This window comes from Scardinius erythrophthalmus (assembly GCF_964197995.2).
Source record: "Scardinius erythrophthalmus genome assembly, chromosome: 4".
NCBI classification, from domain to species: domain Eukaryota; kingdom Metazoa; phylum Chordata; class Actinopteri; order Cypriniformes; family Leuciscidae; genus Scardinius; species Scardinius erythrophthalmus.
In genome coordinates, this window is record NC_138224.1 from 3,231,812 (window position 1) to 3,253,192 (window position 21,381).

Consider the following 21,381-nt stretch of genomic DNA (forward strand, 5'->3'; position numbering starts at 1 on the left):
TTGATCAAAATGTTGCTTTTTAAAATTAAACCTTCCCAGATTCAAGTGTTGATAAAATAAAATAAAAGTAATGCATGAAGCTAGAATAAAATGTTTTGTTTTGTTTAAAAGCAGATGCTCTTTTCTTTCTTTTGACATATTGTATGTTTAGATACAGCAAAATGTTCTGATGGCCGTGAAAATTATCAAAAATGCTGGAGCTGGTTAGCAACTTTTTTTTTTTACACTTTTGGGGAAAGAGTTAATATTAGACAATATTATTAGACATTTTTAAATTCAAAAGTAATATTTGTTAACATTAATTAATGCACTGTCAACTAACATCAACAAGCAATGAACAATTATACTTTTTACTAACTACACTCTTAAAAATAAAGGTTATTTATTGGCATTGATGGTTCAGTGAAGAACCTTAAACAACCATTGAACATTTCCATTGCACAAAAGGTTCTTAAAAATTATAAAAATGTTTATTAAATTTATTAAAATGTTCTTTTTAGAACTGTTCGCTGAAAGCTTCTTTGGGAAACCAAAAAGGTTCTTCTATGGCAATAAATGCTTTAAAAAAATATATCGCTCACCTTTAGTTCATGTTAGCCAATGCATTAGCTAATGTTAACAAATGAAACCTTATTGTAAAGTGTTATAATGTTGGAGAAACGTCCTTTCCTTTCCACTAACGTGCAAATCCCTTCAATCCCGTAGGTTTTGATCATGTTTTGTGCGACTGCTGCATGCATCTGACGCAGTTTGAGGAACATGATCAGCAGAAGTTGTGTGTTTGTTTGCTATCCTCTTGGTGGATCCGTTTATATGCGAGAGCCTTATTTCTGATTTGCTCTTCGGCTTGCTTCATTTAGCTCATAGAAGTGCATGATGAACTTCAGGATAAAGTGGGGCTCGCCTTTGCTGACTTTGACAGCAGTGAATGGCTTCTTCAGTTCTGATTTCTTTTGCACCGTCTCTGTTGCACTTCCCCTGCTCTGAAGCCCAAAGTTTCTCGTTTTCTCACTGCTCTCCTCTCATCTTTCTCTCGGCGTCTCTAGAGTGAAATCCTTTCCCATCACCTACAGAGGAATCTCATGTACTTGGACAGCCAGGTGAGGGACTCTCCTGTTTCTCACTTCCTGTTTCTCTCACTGGTTGGCTACTGTACTTTTATTACAGCACAGATCAAACCCAAGCGCTCTCTCTGTTCTCCAGTCAGTGCATCTGCTACAGTTCTGCGTCTGTTGAATGCAGATGGTGTCCCTTAAAATAGCAGTTCACTGCTGATTCATTCAAGTCTTTTCTTATAGTAGTTTAAAATGAAAAAAAAAACAGTTCATTTGTATTGTTTAGTTTGTCCATTCTCAATGGAAGCCTATTGTGTGTGTGTGTGTGTGTGTGTGTGTGTGTGTGTGTGTGTGTGTGTGTGTGTGTGTGTGTGTGTGTGTGTGTGTGTGTGTGTGTGTGTGTGTGTGTGTGTGTGTGTGTGTGTGTGTGTGTGTGTGTGTGTGTGTGTGTGTGTGTGTGTGTGTGTGTGTGTGTGTGTCGTATTGTTCATATAAATAATAGAGTAACCTTTCTGTTTTACTGCAAACTGCGTCAGATGCATGCAGAAGCCCTTGTTTCAGGAAGTACATTTAATATTCTTTTCTTTACAGGCATAAGCAAGTTTTGGGACTTGGGTATTAACTACTCACACTATAAAGAATTATGATTGGTGTGGGTGAATAATTCTTCTGTTTTTATAATGTATTTTCAGAAAACAACACTATGGTATTTTATACAAATGCTACACCGCGTATATATAATATTATTATTTTTTTGCTCTTATTTTTTTGTTGCCAAGGCAAGATTTGGCTTTGTGTAAAGTTTAAGTTGTCTAAAATGTAGAGTTGCTGAATATGATTTTGAATGCTAGTTTTATTTAACAATAATAACAACACTGCCTCGGTCCTGACTGTTGAGATCTGACATTTTTTCCTGTTATTCTTATGTGTAGATGAGACTGCAGTAATATTAATCTTGCATATTATCAAGCACTTTCCAGTGAACACAGTATCTCTGATAAAACACATCTTGCTGGGCATTTTGATGTTTTTTTATGCTTGAGGATGTTTTTGAAAAGGTCAACACTATCCAGCAATAATGTTCTCTTTCTTTCACAAAACAATTTATTATCTTTCAACATTATATTGCATTACTGAAGTCATTATTCTGGAAGAGTGAACAGGAAAAAAGCATGAGTAAAGCAGACCTGTGATATTTGTAAGGGTCAGAAGCTGTTAAAACACACAGCGTGTGTCTTGCAGTGCTTTGATAACAGCTGTTACTCCTCCTCCTCCTCCTCCTCCTCCTCCTCACGTACTAGATGAAGGAGAATGAGCCAATAATCTTCATGATTCACACTATGATTGAGAACTCGGCGCCAAGGCCGCAACTGTACCAGCAAGTAAGGTCTTGGAACACATGGTTATGCTCCTCCCCTTTCGTGTCATGGGCCCCGCCTCTTTGTCGAAGCTCCACCCCCTCACTGCCCCATCCTGTGTCGGTTTCGTTCCAGCATATCCCATTGGTTTTCATTGATGTTGTTGTTGTTGTTGTTGTTTTCTTGTTGAAATTCAAACTGGTATTGGCATGGCTTGAACGTCTCGTACACCGCACAGCCGTGCGAATCACAGCTAGCTGACCAGCTGCTCGTGCTAATGTCGCGTTCATTAGCAATGGCTTCATCCATCACGCCGGCTCACATGTACTCGCTCAATCTCAAGTGTGTGGAGACCAGTGTGCTTTACAAAGCCTTTTTTTGTTGGTTCTTGGCATCACGTACCATTTTGACCTCCAAAGGAAAAGCATTGCAAACATGGTTTTACAAGGTTTAAAGGGCCGCTCACATCAAAGACGATAACTATAACTATAACGTTTTAATAATCAGTACAGAACTGTATTTTGCAATAGTTTATTAAAATTAATTTTTTTGTCCTTATGACAGAGGGGTTAAGCTTATTATTTTAATAATAGTTTCACTCGTAGCATCCTATATGAGCTTTTATGAGATGTACATATTTTATCTCACATCTGAGATTTTGAAACATTTGAGATAGGCCTATATTAATATTTTCTACATAATTCTTTAATTTTAGTAGCTTAATGTGAGGAATATTCAACAAATATGTCACCAAATTTACAACTTTCTTAGTAAAAATTATTAGAGGACATGCAATTTGCGAAAGATGTAATTCTGACTTTTGACATGTGCTGTATTTGTTGCAGTTCCTTATGAAGTGACGTGGTTTATATGCTGGAATGTTAATTTTCTTCTAATTTGTTTTTGTAAGTCAACTTAAAGGGATAGTTCACCCAAAATGAACAGGTCTTTGTCCGCTTCCAAACGAACTCTGGTGCGATTCGAATGAAATATGAGCTCAAAATGGACCAAAGACATGTAAACAAACCAAAAACAGGACATGATGTCACAATATGCGAGCCTAAAAAGGACAGAATGCTCAAGCAAACCTGTTTTTTACTTGTCATAGTCACGATATTGCCCATCACAGTTCAGTTCAGGCATCAGAACCACGTCTCCTCGCATCAGATCTTCGTTTTTGTTTGACGGAGGGATTCCTGTCACTGTTTTCACTCCTTTACACAGTTTATAAGCTCTTCACGAGTTCTCAGCTGGTCAAAATAACATCATATGTAGGTCACGCACATACAACGAGCACATTTAGCCCAGAACACAATATTGGATGTTTGGTAAGTTTCGTCGCAATATACACGTAATAAAAGCCGACCGATCAGGCTGTGAACATATCCCTATGCCTTTAGGTACAGTATCTTTAGGTTCCGTGTTAAAATGCCAATGTGAACACTAAGCAAACCAGGACTAGATGTTTGGTTTTGGGGGTTTTTGGTCCGAACCAAGCGAACCGAACTACAGGTGTAAACACACCCTCTTGCTCCGCTTGTTTGGTGCACCAGATGGCAGCGTTCACACTTATTCAAATGAACCACGAGCAATCGCACCAGTGTTCGTTTTTAACCCAACCAAACATGCCAAATGTGAACACAGACACTAAAAGGTGAATTGACAACCTCATGCCATAACCGTGGCCATATATTTGGTGATATGAGGGTGAGAGAACTTTCATTTTTGGGTGAACTATCCCTTTTATGTTCAGATTTGTCTTTGTTCTTCAAATCTCCGACAACAGCTTCCTCTCCTCTCTAAGAAAACCTTCAAAGTCGGAGAACTGAGATTCGGTGCCAGGAGTTCCTCTCTGCTGGCCTGTAGTCGAGCGTGTGCGGGCCTTTCGGATTTAGTTTCAGCTTTTTCTAGTTGTCATTAGTCACAGTAACTCAAGCGCTGACAGACCTGACAGAGGCGGTAATTACCCGAGGCCTGCAGGGAACGGCCTGAAACCTCCATCGCCCTCCAAACTGTTTTTCAGCACACGATCCATTCATATTTAACAGAGGACATGCCTCTTGTTGTAGTTTTCTCTTAAATTGGCGCTCAAACTCTGTTTGCGTGTGCGTGTGTGTTCCCCGTGTCCCGTAGCAGATGTTGTGGACGTGTACGACATGAGCGCTCTTAACAGTTTTGTGATTCTTTCACACCAGATGGTGTTGAAACAGCGTTATTTCCGTGATGAGATGATTCATATCTGCATAAACTCATCCGGCTGCAGACAAGTGTGAATGAGTGTGTGAAAAAAAAAAGATTTTCTTACTCAGTATTTTTGTCGTTTTCCAGTACGAACATACTTAAATCAAGATATGTTTACTTGCGAAGCTATCACACAAGATATTAAGTCTTGTTTTAAGTGAGTGTTTGCCAATAATTAAGGTTATTTTTCTGCATATTTTTTTTTAAGCATAAACCCCTTTAATTTTGAGACATTTTTCAGACATCAAGACTTTGCTTCTCAAGTTAACATATCTTGATTTAAGGATATATAGATTAGGGGTGTAACAATATATCGTGTCACAATAATATCGCAATACAAAAATGCAACAATATGTATCGTGAATAGTTCACCCACTATGTGAGAAAAAATTTAAGTTTTCAGAGTTTTAGTGTCAGTACTACATTAAAATATTATATATAATGTTGAATATAATGTATAATAATGCAATAGGGGAATATCTGTGTAAAAAAGTGGCCTACATTATTTTATATATATCTAGTCAGTGACAGAGAAACATATTCGTCTGAAATAAGTCTGTATTCTCAGCTTCAGAATCATGAATATTTTTATTCTGGTGTCTCTATTGTCCTGTGCTTTGGGTTTCAGCACCAAGTCCATGAATTTTCATTTATACGCACAATGTAATATCAAATTTATCAGTTTAATAAACAGTACATTTTTTGTTAACCTTTTATCATATGTCTTGGAGTATTGCAATAATATGGTATCGTGAGTTCAGTATTGTGATATGTATCGAATCGTGACATGAGGGTATCATTACACCCCTAATATAGATATTTGTACTGGAAAAGACAAAAATACTGAGGAAGCAAATAATTTTTTGCATACGTCTGTGTTTGTAAACGATAGAAAACTTCCATCAGACTTTCCCATTTGCTTCTTCCGAAGTGTTTGGATGGAGTTTGCATGATTGTTTGGTTGTCAGTCCCAGTGCTTTTGTATACAGTGTGACTGTATATAAAGATCCCTGTTGCGAAACTGACTGCACATGTTTATATTGTACTGGCTGCAATTGTTACAGGATTTACTGAAGTTACTGTAGCAAATAAAGTTCATTTTTATGTAGTAACATTTTAAGGTTAAGCTTAAGTTATTTTTTTGACAGTATTTTGAGGAGTAAGTTGCATGTAGAGCAATAGTAACTCAACTGTATACAGGCTCATGTTGCTTACTCCATTGCTTCATGCGCAGTCTAGAGCGCTGTATAACACTTTCTAGGATATATTATATAATGCATATAATATCTTATGTCATTTCCTCTCATTTCAGCAAATGAGTCCTGAAGAATACAGAGAAAACACATACTTGTACAAACCGGAGGAGCTGGACATTGATGTAAGGATCTCGTTATAATGCTCTCTTGCTGTACATTTTATGATTGTACGATTACGTTGACTATTAATATTTACGTTTGTGCTTCTGTTACACATTTAAAAATCTATAGTGCACAAAACACAAATCTATACAGTGTTTTATACACTTTATGAAGGACTAGGATTGAGACTTTAAAAAAATTAAGGTATTAATTACCAAATGTGATTTGATATGAAAAAAAAATCTTAATCTATCAAGCTATATTAGCAACTTTTGAAGCCATGAATAGCAAGAAAACCTATTAAAACCTGAACTTACTATGGAATAATACAACTTTTACTGAAGTCTGTGTGTAAACTAAGAAACAATACTGTTCTGGACGTCTGAAACTCATTATGATGTCATAATTTTAAAAACAGTTTTGATGTTTCATATGTATGCAATATGATAACTAAAAGTTGTTTTTATTATATTTTATATGAGACTGTTTTATTTTTACCCCAAATGTTTGTATAATTATTATATATGCCCTAAAATTTATTTGAGTCTGCATTATTTTGTTTCAGACTGCATTATTTTATTTTATATTTATTATAATTATTATACATGTATTTTTATGACCTCACATTTATTTGAGATAACATAAACATATGAATATGCATTTGCTTAAAAAAAAAACCTCACTTTTATAGATTTGACCTTGACTTTACTGTTGCAGGCAAAGTTGAGTCGGCTTTGTGAGCAGGATAAAGTAGTGAGAACTCAAGAAGAAAAACTCCAGCAACTTCACAGAGAAAAGGTACCGAACGTCTCCATTCTCATCATACAGCAGTGTTATAATAGTCTCATTCCTGCACGTGTGTGTGGTTGCAGCACACGCTGGAGACGGCGTTACTGTCAGCCAGTCAGGAGATCGAGATGAGCTGTGAGAATCCAGCGTCGGTCCAGAGCGTGATCCAGCAGAGAGATGTTCTTCAGAGCGGCCTCCTCAGCACCTGCAGAGAGCTGTCACGAGTCAACTCCGTACGTCACACACTCCGCTCACTCTCACTGATGTGACACCACACACTCTCAATCACTCACCCATCATGCTGTGCTGCTCACAGGAGCTGGAGCGGAGCTGGAGAGAGTACGATCGACTGGAGGCAGACGTCACTCTGGCTAAAACGAGCCTCCTGGAGCAGCTCGAGGCCCTCGGGAGCCCACAGGTGACATGCTGGGGAGAGAGTACTAGCTTAGCATTTGCTGCTTGCTAAAAATGATATGTGCATAAGTTCACTTGTTCCATGCTACTTCCATCGCATTGAGCTGAGGTGTTCATAAAGAGTTTGACTGTGTCCAGACGGAGCCGCCCAGCCAAAAACACGTTCAGATCCAGAAGGAGTTGTGGAGAATTCAGGATGTGATGGAGGCTCTGAGCAAGAACAAACCCAAGAGAAACGCTGAACCCAGTGAGAGAGCAGGCAAAACACACACACACACACAGACAAACACACACACACACGCACAAACACATACTCTCTCTCACACAAACACATACTCTCTCTCACAAACACACTGTCACACAGACACACACACACAAACACATACTCTCACTCACACACACACACATGCACACGCACATATACTGTATCACAAACACATACTCTCTCACATACTCTCTCACACATGCACACACACACACACACACACACACACACGCACAAACACACTCTCTCTCACACACACACACACGCACACAAATACATACTCTCTCTCTCACACACACGCACACAAACACACACTCTCTTTCTCACACACACACTCTCACACAGACACATGCACACAAACACACACGCACACAAACAAACACATACTCACACACGCACACACACACACACACACACACACACACACACACACACTCACTCACTCACTCACACTCACACATGCACACATTTAATTTATTCCATTATTTTTACAGTAATTGACAATAATAACTGGAAATTGAACTGTTATTATCAATGTTATTTTAGTATCATTATATAATATTAATATTTTCAATTAGCTTGTATTTATATATTTTCAGTAGTAAATTTTCATTTTTCATTTAATTTTAATTTAGTTACTGCTATGAGTGTTTTTATTTCTTTTTAAATATTATTATTATTAAGCTTAAATTTGTTTTCAATTTCTAGTTTTTAGTAATTTCAGCACCAACTCGTTTTATTTCGGTCATTTTCCAAGGCTGGATTTACAATTCAAGGCACTTGTGTTTCAAGTTTTTCATCCAATATTTATATATTATTTTATTTCAGCTTTATTTCAGTTTACGTAAATGATTTTTAATAGTTTCAGTGAACAATAACAACACCAGTTATCATACAAGAAACCTTTCTTGACCTTCTTCTACATTTGTAGGTTTTCCTGGTGCGAACCCCCTGTCAAACCTGCATAAAAGTGAAGTAAGTGATGCTTTGTTGAATCTCTGAATCACAGTAACGCAGTCTCAGATCCTCAGGACGAGTGTGTTCACCTGTGTTGTGGATTCACTCGAGAGTCTCTTGTGCCGCTTTGGGTTGGTTGTTGCACCTGGCAACAGTGTCCTTCACTTTCCCGTTCTGTGCGATGTGTAGGAGTCAGACTCCGTGCCTCCGCGTCCTCCTCTCCCGTACTCGTATGAGGGGGGAGACCGGCCCCGCACCACCCCCCACCGGCCTGAGGACCGCAAGAACGCCCAGCGCAACGGTGCCCACAGCGTAAGACCCGCTGTGACCCCCTCGCCCACCCATCCCATCAGCCATCTTCATTTCAGTGCTTCAGAAACCCATCCTTTCATTTGTTTTGGTTTTAGATTGTGTTTTTGTTGGTTATAGATCGATATATCAGCACAGGCAAATTCAAATTTGCATTAGCTGATAAGCGCATCCGCTTTGTGTTCCTCATTGTGTGGATGGTCAACTGTTTCTGCCTGATTTTTTCACATTTTTATACATTATACATAATTTAACATCGGAGAAAAAAAAGTACATAAAAAATTAAACCCCACTCACATGCATTTTTCAGTGTTGTTCAAAATAAATAAATAATAATAATAATAATAATACTAACATGTATTGCAACATGTATCTATATTATCGTCCAGCTCTTTATATGAAGTTGGATATATAAATATCCACATTCATACAGTTTACAAGTGTAAGGCAACCTATACTATATGTGACCCTGGATCAGGGTCCAACAATAATTGTATGGGCCAACAATACATTGTATGGGTCAAAATTATCGATTTTTCTTTTATGTCAAAAATCATTAGGATATTAAGTAAAGATCATGTTCCATGAAGATATTTAGTAAATTTCCTACCGTAAATATATAAAACATTTATTTTTGTGAGTGAATGCAGCACAATCGCCAACATAAATGAACAACTTTAAAGGAGATTTTCTCAATGTTTCGATTTTTTTGCACCTTCAGATTCCAGATTTACAATAGTTGTATCTCGGACAAATATTGTCTTATCCTAACAAACCATACATCAATGGAAAGCTTATTTATTCAGCTTTCATGTGATGTATAAATCTTTTTTGTGGTCCACAGTCACATATAGTAAATCTCAAAATTGTAATTTTTGTTGTATCGTTGCATAATTTACCTATATTATTATCCAGCTCTAATCTGCTAAATGCAACTACTATAAGGCATGAAGATATTATAAACCATAGCATCATGATTTTCTATGAAGCAGCTTTGAAACCATGTATATTGTGAAAAGCACTACAAATATGTTTGACTTGACTTGGCTAATTTTAGTGTAAAATATTTGTCTTTTCATTTTATAAATATTTTTTGACTCATTAAATATACCTGCATTATATCAGCAACCTGTTCTGTAGATATCAGCGCTTAAATAAATATTATAATAATATTAAAAATATATATTAATATTAAATATATATACCCCCTCAAAATCCCCCAAAAGCATTTATGGTGGTGTTATTTTTTTTCTGTGTAATGAAGAAATAGTTTTCATTTTGGGCTGAATATTCATTTACTCTTAGTTCTCATTTCTTGTGCTTTTGACCCCTCTTAATTTGTATCAGACGTTCATTTGTGCATTTACCCATCTTCAACATCCTTGAGCACTCCCTGTCAATCATTTAGTAGAGCCGCAGCCTTGCATAGGTGTGTGCTTCATCCTTTGTGAGGCTTCGTTTCTTTCAAATGTATTTTTTATTCTCATTCCCATTTTAATGTGTAATCCATGAGCATAAACCTTCACAGAATACGTTTGTATGGTGTTTGTGTGTGTGTGCTGTAAATAATGTGTAAGCAGGTTAAATCTCTGCTCTCCAGGGCCCGGATTACAGACTGTATAAGAGCGAGCCGGAGCTTACCACGGTAGCCGAGGTCGACGAGAGTAACGGCGAAGACAAATCTGAGCAGACTGCAGAGAAAGAGCCGCCCGGCGTCACCAAAGGTGCCCTGACAAACACCAACACTTCCTGTCATAAAGCCCTCGCTGCAGTTCACTGATCTCTCTCTCTCTCTCTCTCTCTCTCTCTCTCTCTCTCTCTCTCTCTCTCTCTCTCTCTCTCTCTCTCTCTCTCTCTCTCTCTCTCTATCTCTCTCTCAGGTATCGTTTACCCTGTCGGAGTGGTCAGCCCGAGGACTAAATCACCCATGCCTGAATCCTCCACCATCGCCTCTTATGTCACCTTGAGGAAGAGCAAGAAGCCTGACCCCAGAACAGTGAGTGCACTGCACACAAGCATGTCAAATAGATCTGAGAAATATGAGAGTTGTGTTTGCCTGTCCAAAATGAATAGTTGAAATACGGTTGTAAAGGTCAGGGTTGCCAGTAAAAGCCCAAAGGCCTGTCAAATATAGTCCAAATCGCCCAATTCAACTTAAAAATCACTATATAGCAGTTTCATAATAATAGTTTGCGTCACAGGTGTCACATGACTTGAGCGTCTGGTTATCATCTTAGAAATATATACATATACACTACCGTTCAAACGTTTACATTTTTGTTAATATTTTTAAAAGAATCTCTTCTGCTCATCTAAAACAGCAAAAACAGTAATATTGTGAAATATTATTACAATTTAATGTTTCCTTTGTGAATATATTTTAAAATGTTATCAGCATCATTACTCCAGTCTTCAGTGTCACATGATCCTTCCGAAATCATTCTAATATGATGATTTGATGCTCAACAAACATTTATTATTAGCATCAATGTTGAAAAGAGTTCTCAGGATTCTTTGATTAATAGAAAGTTGAAAAGAACAGCATTTATCTGAAATAGAAAGCTTTTGTAACATTAAACACCACTGTGCAAAAGTTTGGGGTCAGTAAGAATTTTTTTTTATGAATAAAAATGTATACTTTCATTCAGCAAGGATGCATTAAATCTAAAGTGACAGTAAATAAATGTATAATGTTACAAAATTTCTATTTCAGATTAATTAATTTCTATTCATTTCTGAATCCTGATTCATTGATAATAATTTAAAATAAAAAATTTAATGTGTGTGTGTGTGTTATTTAATTTATACATTTTTATAGTAATATTTGTATATTAATTTTTGATTTTATATATGTCAGGGAACTACACTGCGACCAAAATGGTCGCATATGCGACCTTTTGAAATGCCATTGCGACCTTAATTTTTAATGGGTCGCAAATGTATCACTGATTATTTTTGTACCTATGTTTTAGGCAATATGCTATGATTTACTATGAGCATTTATTAAAACAGAAATGTGTATTTTAAGAATACGTTTTATAACTTGCTCTGCCTCTGAGCATTCAAAACATCAAGTTAACTTCAGCCCCGCGACCGTTACTTAGATTAAAACGTAGCCTACCATTGTATCAGTGGTGCGCGAGCGGCTCTCTCTCTCACACACAAACACGGACGCGCACACACACAGAGAGAAGATAATTGTAAAATGAAAATTGACGGGCTATAGTTTACATTTAATATTTAACGTTTTATATTTTAACGTGTTCTAACCACTGATCTATATAGAATGACATTATATAGATCAGTGGTTCTAACGTGCGTTCCTTCCTCAGCGCGTACATGTGAAGCTCACATGCACTAAAAGCCTGTCTACCAGCGCCTGGATACTGGACTAAGTTATCTTTCGAGTCTTATTGTGCTTATACTGTTAAATACACACAAGGTTTAGATAAACAAAGTCGGTTATGTCTAAAGTGAAAGCAAACTTGAGAAAATTGAGTAAATCTGCTTGTCAAATGCGTCTATTAGACGCATCGCGCGCAACTCTTAAAGAGACAGTAGCAATAGTAAACACGCTGCCGCTTGTCCTTAAAGGGATAGTTCACCCAAAAATCATTTACGCACTCTAATGTTGTTCCAAACCTGTATTAATTTCCTTCTAATATTTTCTAATATTTTTATAATATTAATATTTTTAAGAATGTGGCTATCCAGTAGCTGGTCCCCGTTGACTTCCAAAGGAGAAAAATATACTAAGTCACTGCGGTACATCAACTGTTTGGTTACCCACATTCTTCCAAATAACTTATATTTTCAACAGAAGAAAGAAACTCATTTGAGTTTAAAACAACTTGAGAGAGTAATTTATGACAATTTGAATTTTTAGAAGAACTATTCCTTTAATGTTAATAAAACAACAAAATGCAAAGAGAAAATCACTCACTGCTCTTGACTGAAGTAGCTTTATTAAGTATCAATGTATAATTTATACAGTGAAGTCTATTTTGTTTTATTTTCATATTTGTTCATTTAATTACTTCAATGCTACTGTTAAATACACCTATACTGTAGCTGAAAACATAAAACACTGTTTATTTAATTTGTATATTAAGTTGTGTATGTGTAATGTGCATCTTTGATCTTAATATTTAATAACAAAAAGAAAATAATGACACATATTTTTATCTTCGCCCCTGTCTGCTATTTTTTTATATATGTTTTGTTACCCAAGGCTTTGTTTTTAAAATATGGACATAAGTTTTGGCTGTAATGCTCAGTCGCAAAATAGTAAAACCAACATAAAAAAGAATTGTGATAAAATCGTGAATCGTGATTTTCCTGAAAAAAATCGTGATACAATATTTTTGCCATTGGAATAATAAATTAAGTAGTCTATCTTAATTGTACACAATATTCCTGTTTTTTTTTTTTTTTTACTGTTTTATGCCATAACAGCAATATTAATATCGGTTATTATCGGAATCGACCACAATTTTCACATCGGTGCATCACTACTTAAGAGTTCAGGAGTCTGCCCATCTGTGCCAACCATAGCATGTTGAAATCCATTTAGGAGAAAATCTATCCCAACCAATGTTAAAGAAAACAAAAACAAGAAGGCATGTGGTTTAACCCTCTGGGCTTCTTCGCCCGAAAACGGGCGAAAACTTGAACGTTTCGAATTGTTTAATTTTTTTGCTTCATCGGATGGGGGTGAAACTTGGTGACTTTTCTTTTATTACCTATATGAACACACAAAAAAATCAAGGAGATGATTCTGATATGTTAAAGGGTCGTAAAAAAAAAAGTCACACTTAGCTTCCTCCCGCCCGAAAACGGGCGACATAGGAAATGAATGGGAAATACGAAAAAATAGGAAAACTCAGAGAAACTTTTGGTGGTACAAGCTACAGATCAGCCACTGTGCTGAAAAAAAGTGTACAGCAATGAAGGGGTGACACTCTAGAACATCAAGAGTGCAAAAAAGACACCCTCCCCCCCCACACACACACCCACACACACAAACACACAGAGAAATGAACTGGTAAGACTGAAACAGCAAATTTTGCCCCAAACTATATAAAAATGATATAATCATAATAACTCCAAAACTATAGCAAGGAGAGTCAAAAGGTAGGTATCGTTTGAAAGAACTCTTTTTAAATTTTTTGAAAATATAAATTACATTACATTTGGACATTGTCCCGCCAAGAAACGGTGGATAAAAGACAATATATATATATAATTTTTATTATGATTTTGCATATCTTTCATATTTGTCATGGAATAACTCAGGAAGGAAATAAGGTAGGAGGAAAATTCTTTTTTAGTGAAGTCCCCCTACATGTTAGCTGCATCTGGATAAAAAAATAATAATTTTTGGATAAAGGAATCAAAAATTAAAGCATTTTGAAAAGAGATAGCCTTTTTGTACAGTCTTTGACACCCCCTCATGGGCAATTTTTTCTCCATGAAGAATATCTTGTCATAAAAGCAATAGATTATGTTAATTTTGGGCTCATTTTAATTGTAATAATATGCTGTAAAAAATGAAGTGCCATTTTCAATTATCTGAGAATGTTTCATGAGCTGTATGATGTTTTTGACACATTGCAGTACATTATTTTATAGATTATGAAAAAAAGAGAAATTCTATGTATCAGCAAATAACTCAGCAATACTTAAGAGTTTTTCAAAGTGGATACATTCACTGTAAAGTTCAGACTCTAAGCTTTCAAATGACATCAACTTTGTGTTTATCAAGGCAAGATTTTTGAAAAATATGGTAATAAATATTTTCGCAGCTAGGTGGCGCCTGTTGGCGGTACACTTGGTTTTAGAGGGATTACTCAGCACTCGTTAGGAATTAATACATTTAATTAGATGCATTAAAAAGCTGAGATTGTAAGCTTTAAAATGATATATAATTTGTGTTGTTCCATTCAGTGGTTGATTAGTAATAAATTGTTTTCTTTCCGAATGGGAATAAATCAAATAAATAAATAAAAAAGCTATAGGCCGCCTATGGGCGGTTATAGGACATGACACAAATTAATAAATTTTGAAGCCACTAGGTGGCGCTCTTCTCACTTGAAATATTTTTTTTTTTTAGGCCTGCACTCTAATTTGATGTGAAATGTTGCATTTATTGAAAAATAAAATAAAATAAATAAAATAAAAATATATATATTAATTCTAATGGAAAAAATAGCTCATAAAAATTACATAATAAATGCAAAGTATCATAAAAAATTCTAAAAATTCTATATAATAATCAGAAAACATTATAGAACAAAACAATATTTGATTGGTTATCCTAGGACAAAGTTAAGTACAATTTTAAGGCTTCGCCCGTTTTCGGGCGGGAGGAAGCTAAGTGTGACCCAATTATGAAGAAGCCCAGAGGGTTAAAAGAAGGCAAGTAAAATAAAAAACACATCTGTATGTAATACAGTTTCAGTATTGTTTATTATTATCCAGAGCGGCTTACTATAAATAATTTGTGCGACCAAATCATGTTTTGCGCCAGTAACTGAAAAAGTTAGTAGCGCAAGTGCCACCAGTGGAAAAGGTTAGTGTAGTTCCCTGTATGTATATATATGTGTTTGTGTGTGTGTGTGTGTGTGTGTGTGTGTGTGTGTGTGTGTGTGTGTGTGTGTGTGTGTGTGTGTGTGTGTGTGTGTGTGAAATTGGATACGATGTAATTTAATAATTTAATATAACTATAATACTTAATTTAATATATTTAATATAATATGTGTAATATAATATATAATTTAATATTATACATTATTAAATCATTATTCTGTTTGTTTTTTTAAATATATCTATACATGTAGATTAAAATGTTTAATTTAATATTACATTATTAAATCATTACATAATTTTTTAATGCTTTTGGTTGAATATATATATATATTTTGAGTTTGTGCTTAATACTTTATATTCATATTTGTTTGAATATATCTGTTAATGCATATATAATATGCGCATGTGTAGTCTTACCCGCAGGACCGTCCCCGCAGCGCAGTGGAGCACATGAGCGGCGCTGCAGAGGTGGGCCGAACACGCATGAGTGTGGAGGAGCAGATGGAGCGAATCAGACGACACCAGCAGGGGGCGCTGCGTGAACGAAGAAGAGAAGACGGCTCACTGTCGCGCAGCCTCTCCTTCACTAAAGACAACCCCTACTACACCCTACAGGTGCCAACATCTGCATCTCAATGCTGTTAATGAATGTCAGATTCCTTCCTCAGAGATCAGACCAATTATTAATCGCTATATATTGCATAAGTGGCAAGAGGAGTGGAACACGTGCGAGAATAATAAGCTAAATGAAATTCATCCGGAAGTTTCAAACAGACATTTAATCACTCTTAAAACTAGATCTGATCAAGTGGTATTCACCAGATGTCGTGTAGGTCATACGAGTTCGACTTGAGACCCAACTCTATGCATGTTTTGTAAGATTCCCCTCTCTGTTAAACATATTTTATTGGATTGGACTGTCCTGGGTTTAATACAAGTAGATTGCTCAGTTATTTCACTTAAGGACTTTAGTAAGATTATGCCTGAAAAGGTTTTGGATTTTTTATCATATGTTAATTAAAAAATATATATATATATATATAATATGACCTGTGTTTGTTTGTTTGGTTTTATTGTATTTATATGATATCTGTACACTGCAAAAAAATGCTTTTCTTACTTAGTATTTTTGTCTTGTTTCCAGTCCAAATATAAAAGAAATTCTTAAATCAAGATGCATTTACTAAAGTAGTAAAATGCCATAAGATATTATGTCTTGTTTTCTGGGGAAATAGATAAAAATAAAGTGAGTTTTTGCTTAAACCAAGCAAAATTATCTGTCCATGGGGTAAGAAATATAATCTTGTTTCTGTTTGAATTAAGATTATTTTTCTTACCCCATGGACAGATAATTTTGCTTGTTTTAAGCAAAAACTCGCTTAATTTTGATTAATTCCCCTGGAAAACAAGACATAATATCTTATCTAATTTTACTTATCTAGTAAATGCATCTTGATTTAAGAATGTTTAGATATTTGGACTGGAAACCAGACAAAAATACCATCCATCCATCCATCCATCCATCCATCCATCCATCCATCCATCCATCCATCCATCCATCCATCCATCCATCCATCCATCCATCCATCCATCCATCCATCCATCCATCCATCCATCCATCCATCCATCCATCCATCCATCCATCCATCCATCCATCCATCCTAAAAATAAGCTTGCATATCTGCAAAATTAGTTGTTTTCTGGCACATTGCTGTCTAAAATCCTTCACCTCTTTGCTGGTTATTAAACATCAGATTGTCTGTAATTGTGTCGCTTTGCATTGCTTTTTCACGCTGAGGACCGTACGATGACACAGGACACGTTGTGTCTGGTTAGTTCACGGTATCATCTGAGATTTATAAATGCTCGGCCACGACCCGCACCGTCTCACTCGAGTGAACCCGCTCTAAAACCACAGGACATGAAAAACACCGTCCATGTCACATTCCCATCATGCATCTGGTCCGGAGGGCTCTTGTTCCCATAAACCTGCTCCTCCATTAGAAGTTTGTGGAACGGCGCTGTAATTCAAAGTGACTCATCACTGGATGAATCGAGCTCTTAATGATTCCCTACAGCGGTGCACTTTACAGTTTTCCGGCTCGCTGCGTTCCTGTCCGATAGTGTGTGTTTATGGCTTCCTCTTCTGTGTGTGTGTGTTTGTGCTGCTGGGTTTTAACTGTGAGTGTTTGTTCCCTTAGACGCGTAAGAAGAGCCCGGTGATCTCTCCGGATGAGCAGGATGAGCGCAGGGACCCATCGCCTGAGGATCGGGAGCGAGAGCGGACGGCTGGGAAACCCACTGATGCGGAAGAGAACTGCAGGGAAACTCATGATGTGGATTCCGGAAATGCCAACGTGGAGAACAAGGTACATATTAGGGCTGTCACGATTCCTCGATTAAATTTGAGTACTTGATTTAAAAATGTATATAAATCCTTGATTGCAATTCATCCGTGTCGAGTAACCCGCAAAATACCGGAAGTGGCGCATTCCACGTACGAGAATCCATGAACCGCATTATTAGACCGGTTTCTAAGGCTGCATTATATATTTAAACCGTTTAAAAACCATATTACAGCAAAGTGATGTTGTGAATTCACCAAGTCTGGGATTCAATTAAAGGGGTGGTTGATTATGATTTGACTTTTCTAACTTTAGTTAGTGTGTAGTGTTGCTGTTTGAGCATAAACAACATCTGCAAAGTTACAACGCTCAAAGTTCAAAGCAAAGGGAAATATTTGCTTTTAAAGAAATCGCTTTTTAAGGACTACAACAAACGGCTGGTAGAGACTACACCACATTCCTCCCGGGTTAGTGACATCACTAACCGTAGAATTTACATTAACCCCGCCCCCCGAAACACGATTTATAGATTATCAAGACAGAATATGCTAATCAATGACTAGAAGATAACTACACATAAGCTACATAAACTCATCAACTAACCATTCAGAAATGTTCTGTTGCTTCTACATGTTGTCACTTCTTCTTGAGTCTCTCCATCTTTGTCTTGACTTTGGTCTGAACATAAAAGGCTAAAAGTTTTTCTGTGTGTGCCTGTGTGAGGTAATCGGAGTCGCTAACACACAAACACACACAAGCTGTTTTAAGCTCCGCCCTCTGTGCCGGGAGCAGCAGCTCATTTGCATTTAAAGGGACAGACACAAAACGGTGCGTTTTTGCTCACCCTCAAAAAGTGACAATTTTAACATGTTATATAAAAATATCTGTGGGGTATTTTGAGCTAAAACTTCACACACACACTCTGGGGACATCAACGACTTATTTTACATCTTGTGAAAAGGGTATTATACCACCCCTTTAAATAAATATGCCCTGTGGGTTTAATATATATGTGCTTTAATTATTTACACGTGTGTGTTACGTGCGTCTCAGAGTGGCTGCGCTCACAGTAAATGCTGCTCCACACAAACTGGTATCATCTACATGCATGGAGCGTCTCATGCTCGCTTGCTTAAAGGAGTAGTTCACAGTAGTTAAAATGAAAATTACCCCATGATTTACTCGCCCTCAAGTCATCCTAGGTGTATATGACTTCCTTCTTTCAGACGAATACAATCGAATCGGAGTTAAATTAATTTTTAACACCCTGACGCTTCCGAGCTTTATATTGGCAGTGGAAGTTTGAAGCTCATAAAAGTGCATTCATCCATTATAAACAAACTCCACACTGCTCTGGGGGGTTAATAAAGGCCTTCTGAAGCGAAGCCATGCGTTTGTGTGAGAAAAATATCCATATTTAAAACTTTCTAAAGTAAAATAACTAGCTTCCAGCCAAACATACGAGCATATTTAAAGTTTTAAATATGTATATTTGTCAAAATAATTGTCCGATTACTCGATTACCAAAATAAACAAACTTTTCCAAGAACAGTTTCCATGGAAAACCTGGAAGTATGAGAGGGAAATTTGTAAATATCCTTTGCTAGGTGTATAGGGAGCAGTGACCACTCTGAATGGTGCTTTGGTCCAGTATGAGAGTTTATTTCATGTGTTTGTGTCTCTACACAGGAGAAACTGCCCGTGTCCCGATCGGCATCCATTAAAGAGTCTCTTCTGAAGAGCGTGACGCTGAACGAGGGCGAGTCGGAGTCTGAGAAACCGAAGCGTTTGAGTCCGCTGGAGTTTCGCAGGAGTCTGGCCACACAGAACAGGTGCGACTCACTTCACACACACACACACACAGCGCTTCATAACAGCAGTGCTCACCGCTCTCCGTTGTGTGTGTCAGCTTGCAGACGGCCGTCATGGTACGCGTGGGCACCGAGGAAGAGGAGGATGAGGAGGACGAGAAGCCCTCCAGTCAAGAGCAGGACGTGTCCTATGAGCTGACCAATAGCAAACACGGCACGCTGATGTCAGGTGTGCTCTCGTACTGAAGTCCAGCTTTAGTTCTGATTCACTCTATTAAACTGGAATCAAACGCTCTGGGTCGAAAGACCTTCCTCCCCGTTAAACCTTCCCATGAGTCCTGCTGCCTAACACTGCTGTGGAGTTGTGTGTTCTAGAAGCTTTTTAGTCTGTTTGATTTCAGTAAATCATATATTAATGTATATATTTATTTATTAAATTATATATAAATATTATATATCCCATAATTTCTGTAACTTTTTAGTGAATCATACTGTATAATAATTTATTTAATATAATTATATATTTATTTATTTTCATTTATATATTACATTATAAATGTATATCTTTATATATGTATATATCAGGGTTATTATAGTTAACTAAAACTGAAACAATACAAAACATTTTTGTTACTTCAAACATCCAACGCTAACTGAAATAAAATAAAATGTACAAAAATAAAAACATATTTTATTTCAGCTAGTTGTTTTTTTAATTTCATTTATTTTACTAAAATGTACTAAAATAACTAAAATAAAAATGTATAAAAGAAATGTCAAAAACATACAAGAAAATTACAAAAAAATTTAACTAAAATTAAAATGAAATAAAACCTTTTTCTCAATGATACAAAAGTAACACTGGTATAATTTTAAATGTATATCTAAATATAAATATGTGTACATTTTATATATTCATATATTTATTAATTCTTCATAGTCCTCTGGGCACCGAAAGCCGGTACTACTAACACTATAAGCCTTTGTTTTTTTGTATTTTATTTTAGTGAATCATATATTAAATTATATATACATTAATTCTATATTGATTTAAATATTTACATTTTAAATATAACTCTCTGCAGCAAACACTAAACCTGTTGTGTGTTTTAGTGAACTTGATTTTAGTGAATCAAAAAATAACCAGCATGTCCAGTATTTATTTTTGATTCACTAAAACGAAGCGGGTGTGAATAGGAAGTGTTGATTTAGTTCCCTGCTTGAATGTGTCAGTGTGTGATTATTAACCGGCTGGCCTGTGTGTGTGTGTGTGTGTGTGTGTGTGTGTGTGTGTGTGTGTGTGTGTGTGTGTGTGTGTGTGTGTGTGTGTGTGTGTGTGTGTGTGTGTGTGTGTGTGTGTCTGCATGCGCTGTGTGTTTTGCAGTGAACAGTGTGTCGACTCCACCCCAATCTCCAAGCTCCTCCTCCTCCCCCCCGCCTCCACCCTCCCCCCCACAGCTGACGGACGGATCTCACTTCATGTGTGTGTGAGAGGAGAGATGGACGAGTAAGAGACACACACACACACACACACACACACACACACACACAGCAGTCTCGCTCACTTCACTACAGACGGTCAGAACGGACACTAGCGTCTGCTTTACATCCAGTGGTCTCAGTTAGTAGCTTATCTTTATGATATTGCTCATAAAATCAGTGTGTGTGTTTCACAGCAGCTTACAGGAGAAGTTTTCTGAGGGCTTTGTCTCAGTGCACAGGGTTTCACTGCATCATAAATACAAGTGTGAGTGTGTGTGTAATAATCTGTCTGTTCTCCTAGGAAAATGAAGGATCCTCTCAAATGAAGCAGTAATTAGCCTTCCAACTAGAGTTCATTAGAGTCTCAGTGAGCATAAAGCTTCACTAATGAACAGTGCAATTAAGAGTC

General features: G+C 36.7%; 1 protein-coding gene across 19 annotated transcripts in view; it reads left to right on the forward strand.

Moving 5' to 3' along the window:
• Positions 1 to 21,381, forward strand: part of plekha5 (pleckstrin homology domain containing, family A member 5) — a 156,306-nt gene that overhangs the window by 131,898 nt on the left and 3,027 nt on the right. For 9 of the 19 annotated variants that reach the window (XM_081364326.1, XM_081364337.1, XM_081364344.1 and 6 more), the window contains 14 exons: positions 1,047 to 1,100; positions 5,967 to 6,032; positions 6,730 to 6,810; positions 6,885 to 7,034; positions 7,118 to 7,219; positions 7,354 to 7,462; positions 8,412 to 8,455; positions 10,347 to 10,470; positions 10,627 to 10,742; positions 15,746 to 15,949; positions 17,536 to 17,703; positions 19,369 to 19,511; positions 19,589 to 19,719; positions 20,875 to 20,997. In XM_081364326.1, coding sequence (XP_081220452.1) covers positions 1,047 to 1,100; positions 5,967 to 6,032; positions 6,730 to 6,810; positions 6,885 to 7,034; positions 7,118 to 7,219; positions 7,354 to 7,462; positions 8,412 to 8,455; positions 10,347 to 10,470; positions 10,627 to 10,742; positions 15,746 to 15,949; positions 17,536 to 17,703; positions 19,369 to 19,511; positions 19,589 to 19,719; positions 20,875 to 20,981 — 1,599 coding nt within the window. In that variant the 3' untranslated portion in view covers positions 20,982 to 20,997. The remainder of the gene's footprint in view (positions 1 to 1,046; positions 1,101 to 5,966; positions 6,033 to 6,729; positions 6,811 to 6,884; positions 7,035 to 7,117; positions 7,220 to 7,353; positions 7,463 to 8,411; positions 8,456 to 10,346; positions 10,471 to 10,626; positions 10,743 to 15,745; positions 15,950 to 17,535; positions 17,704 to 19,368; positions 19,512 to 19,588; positions 19,720 to 20,874; positions 20,998 to 21,381) is intronic. The other 10 variants (XM_081364347.1, XM_081364327.1, XM_081364332.1 and 7 more) reach the window with 3 other exon arrangements.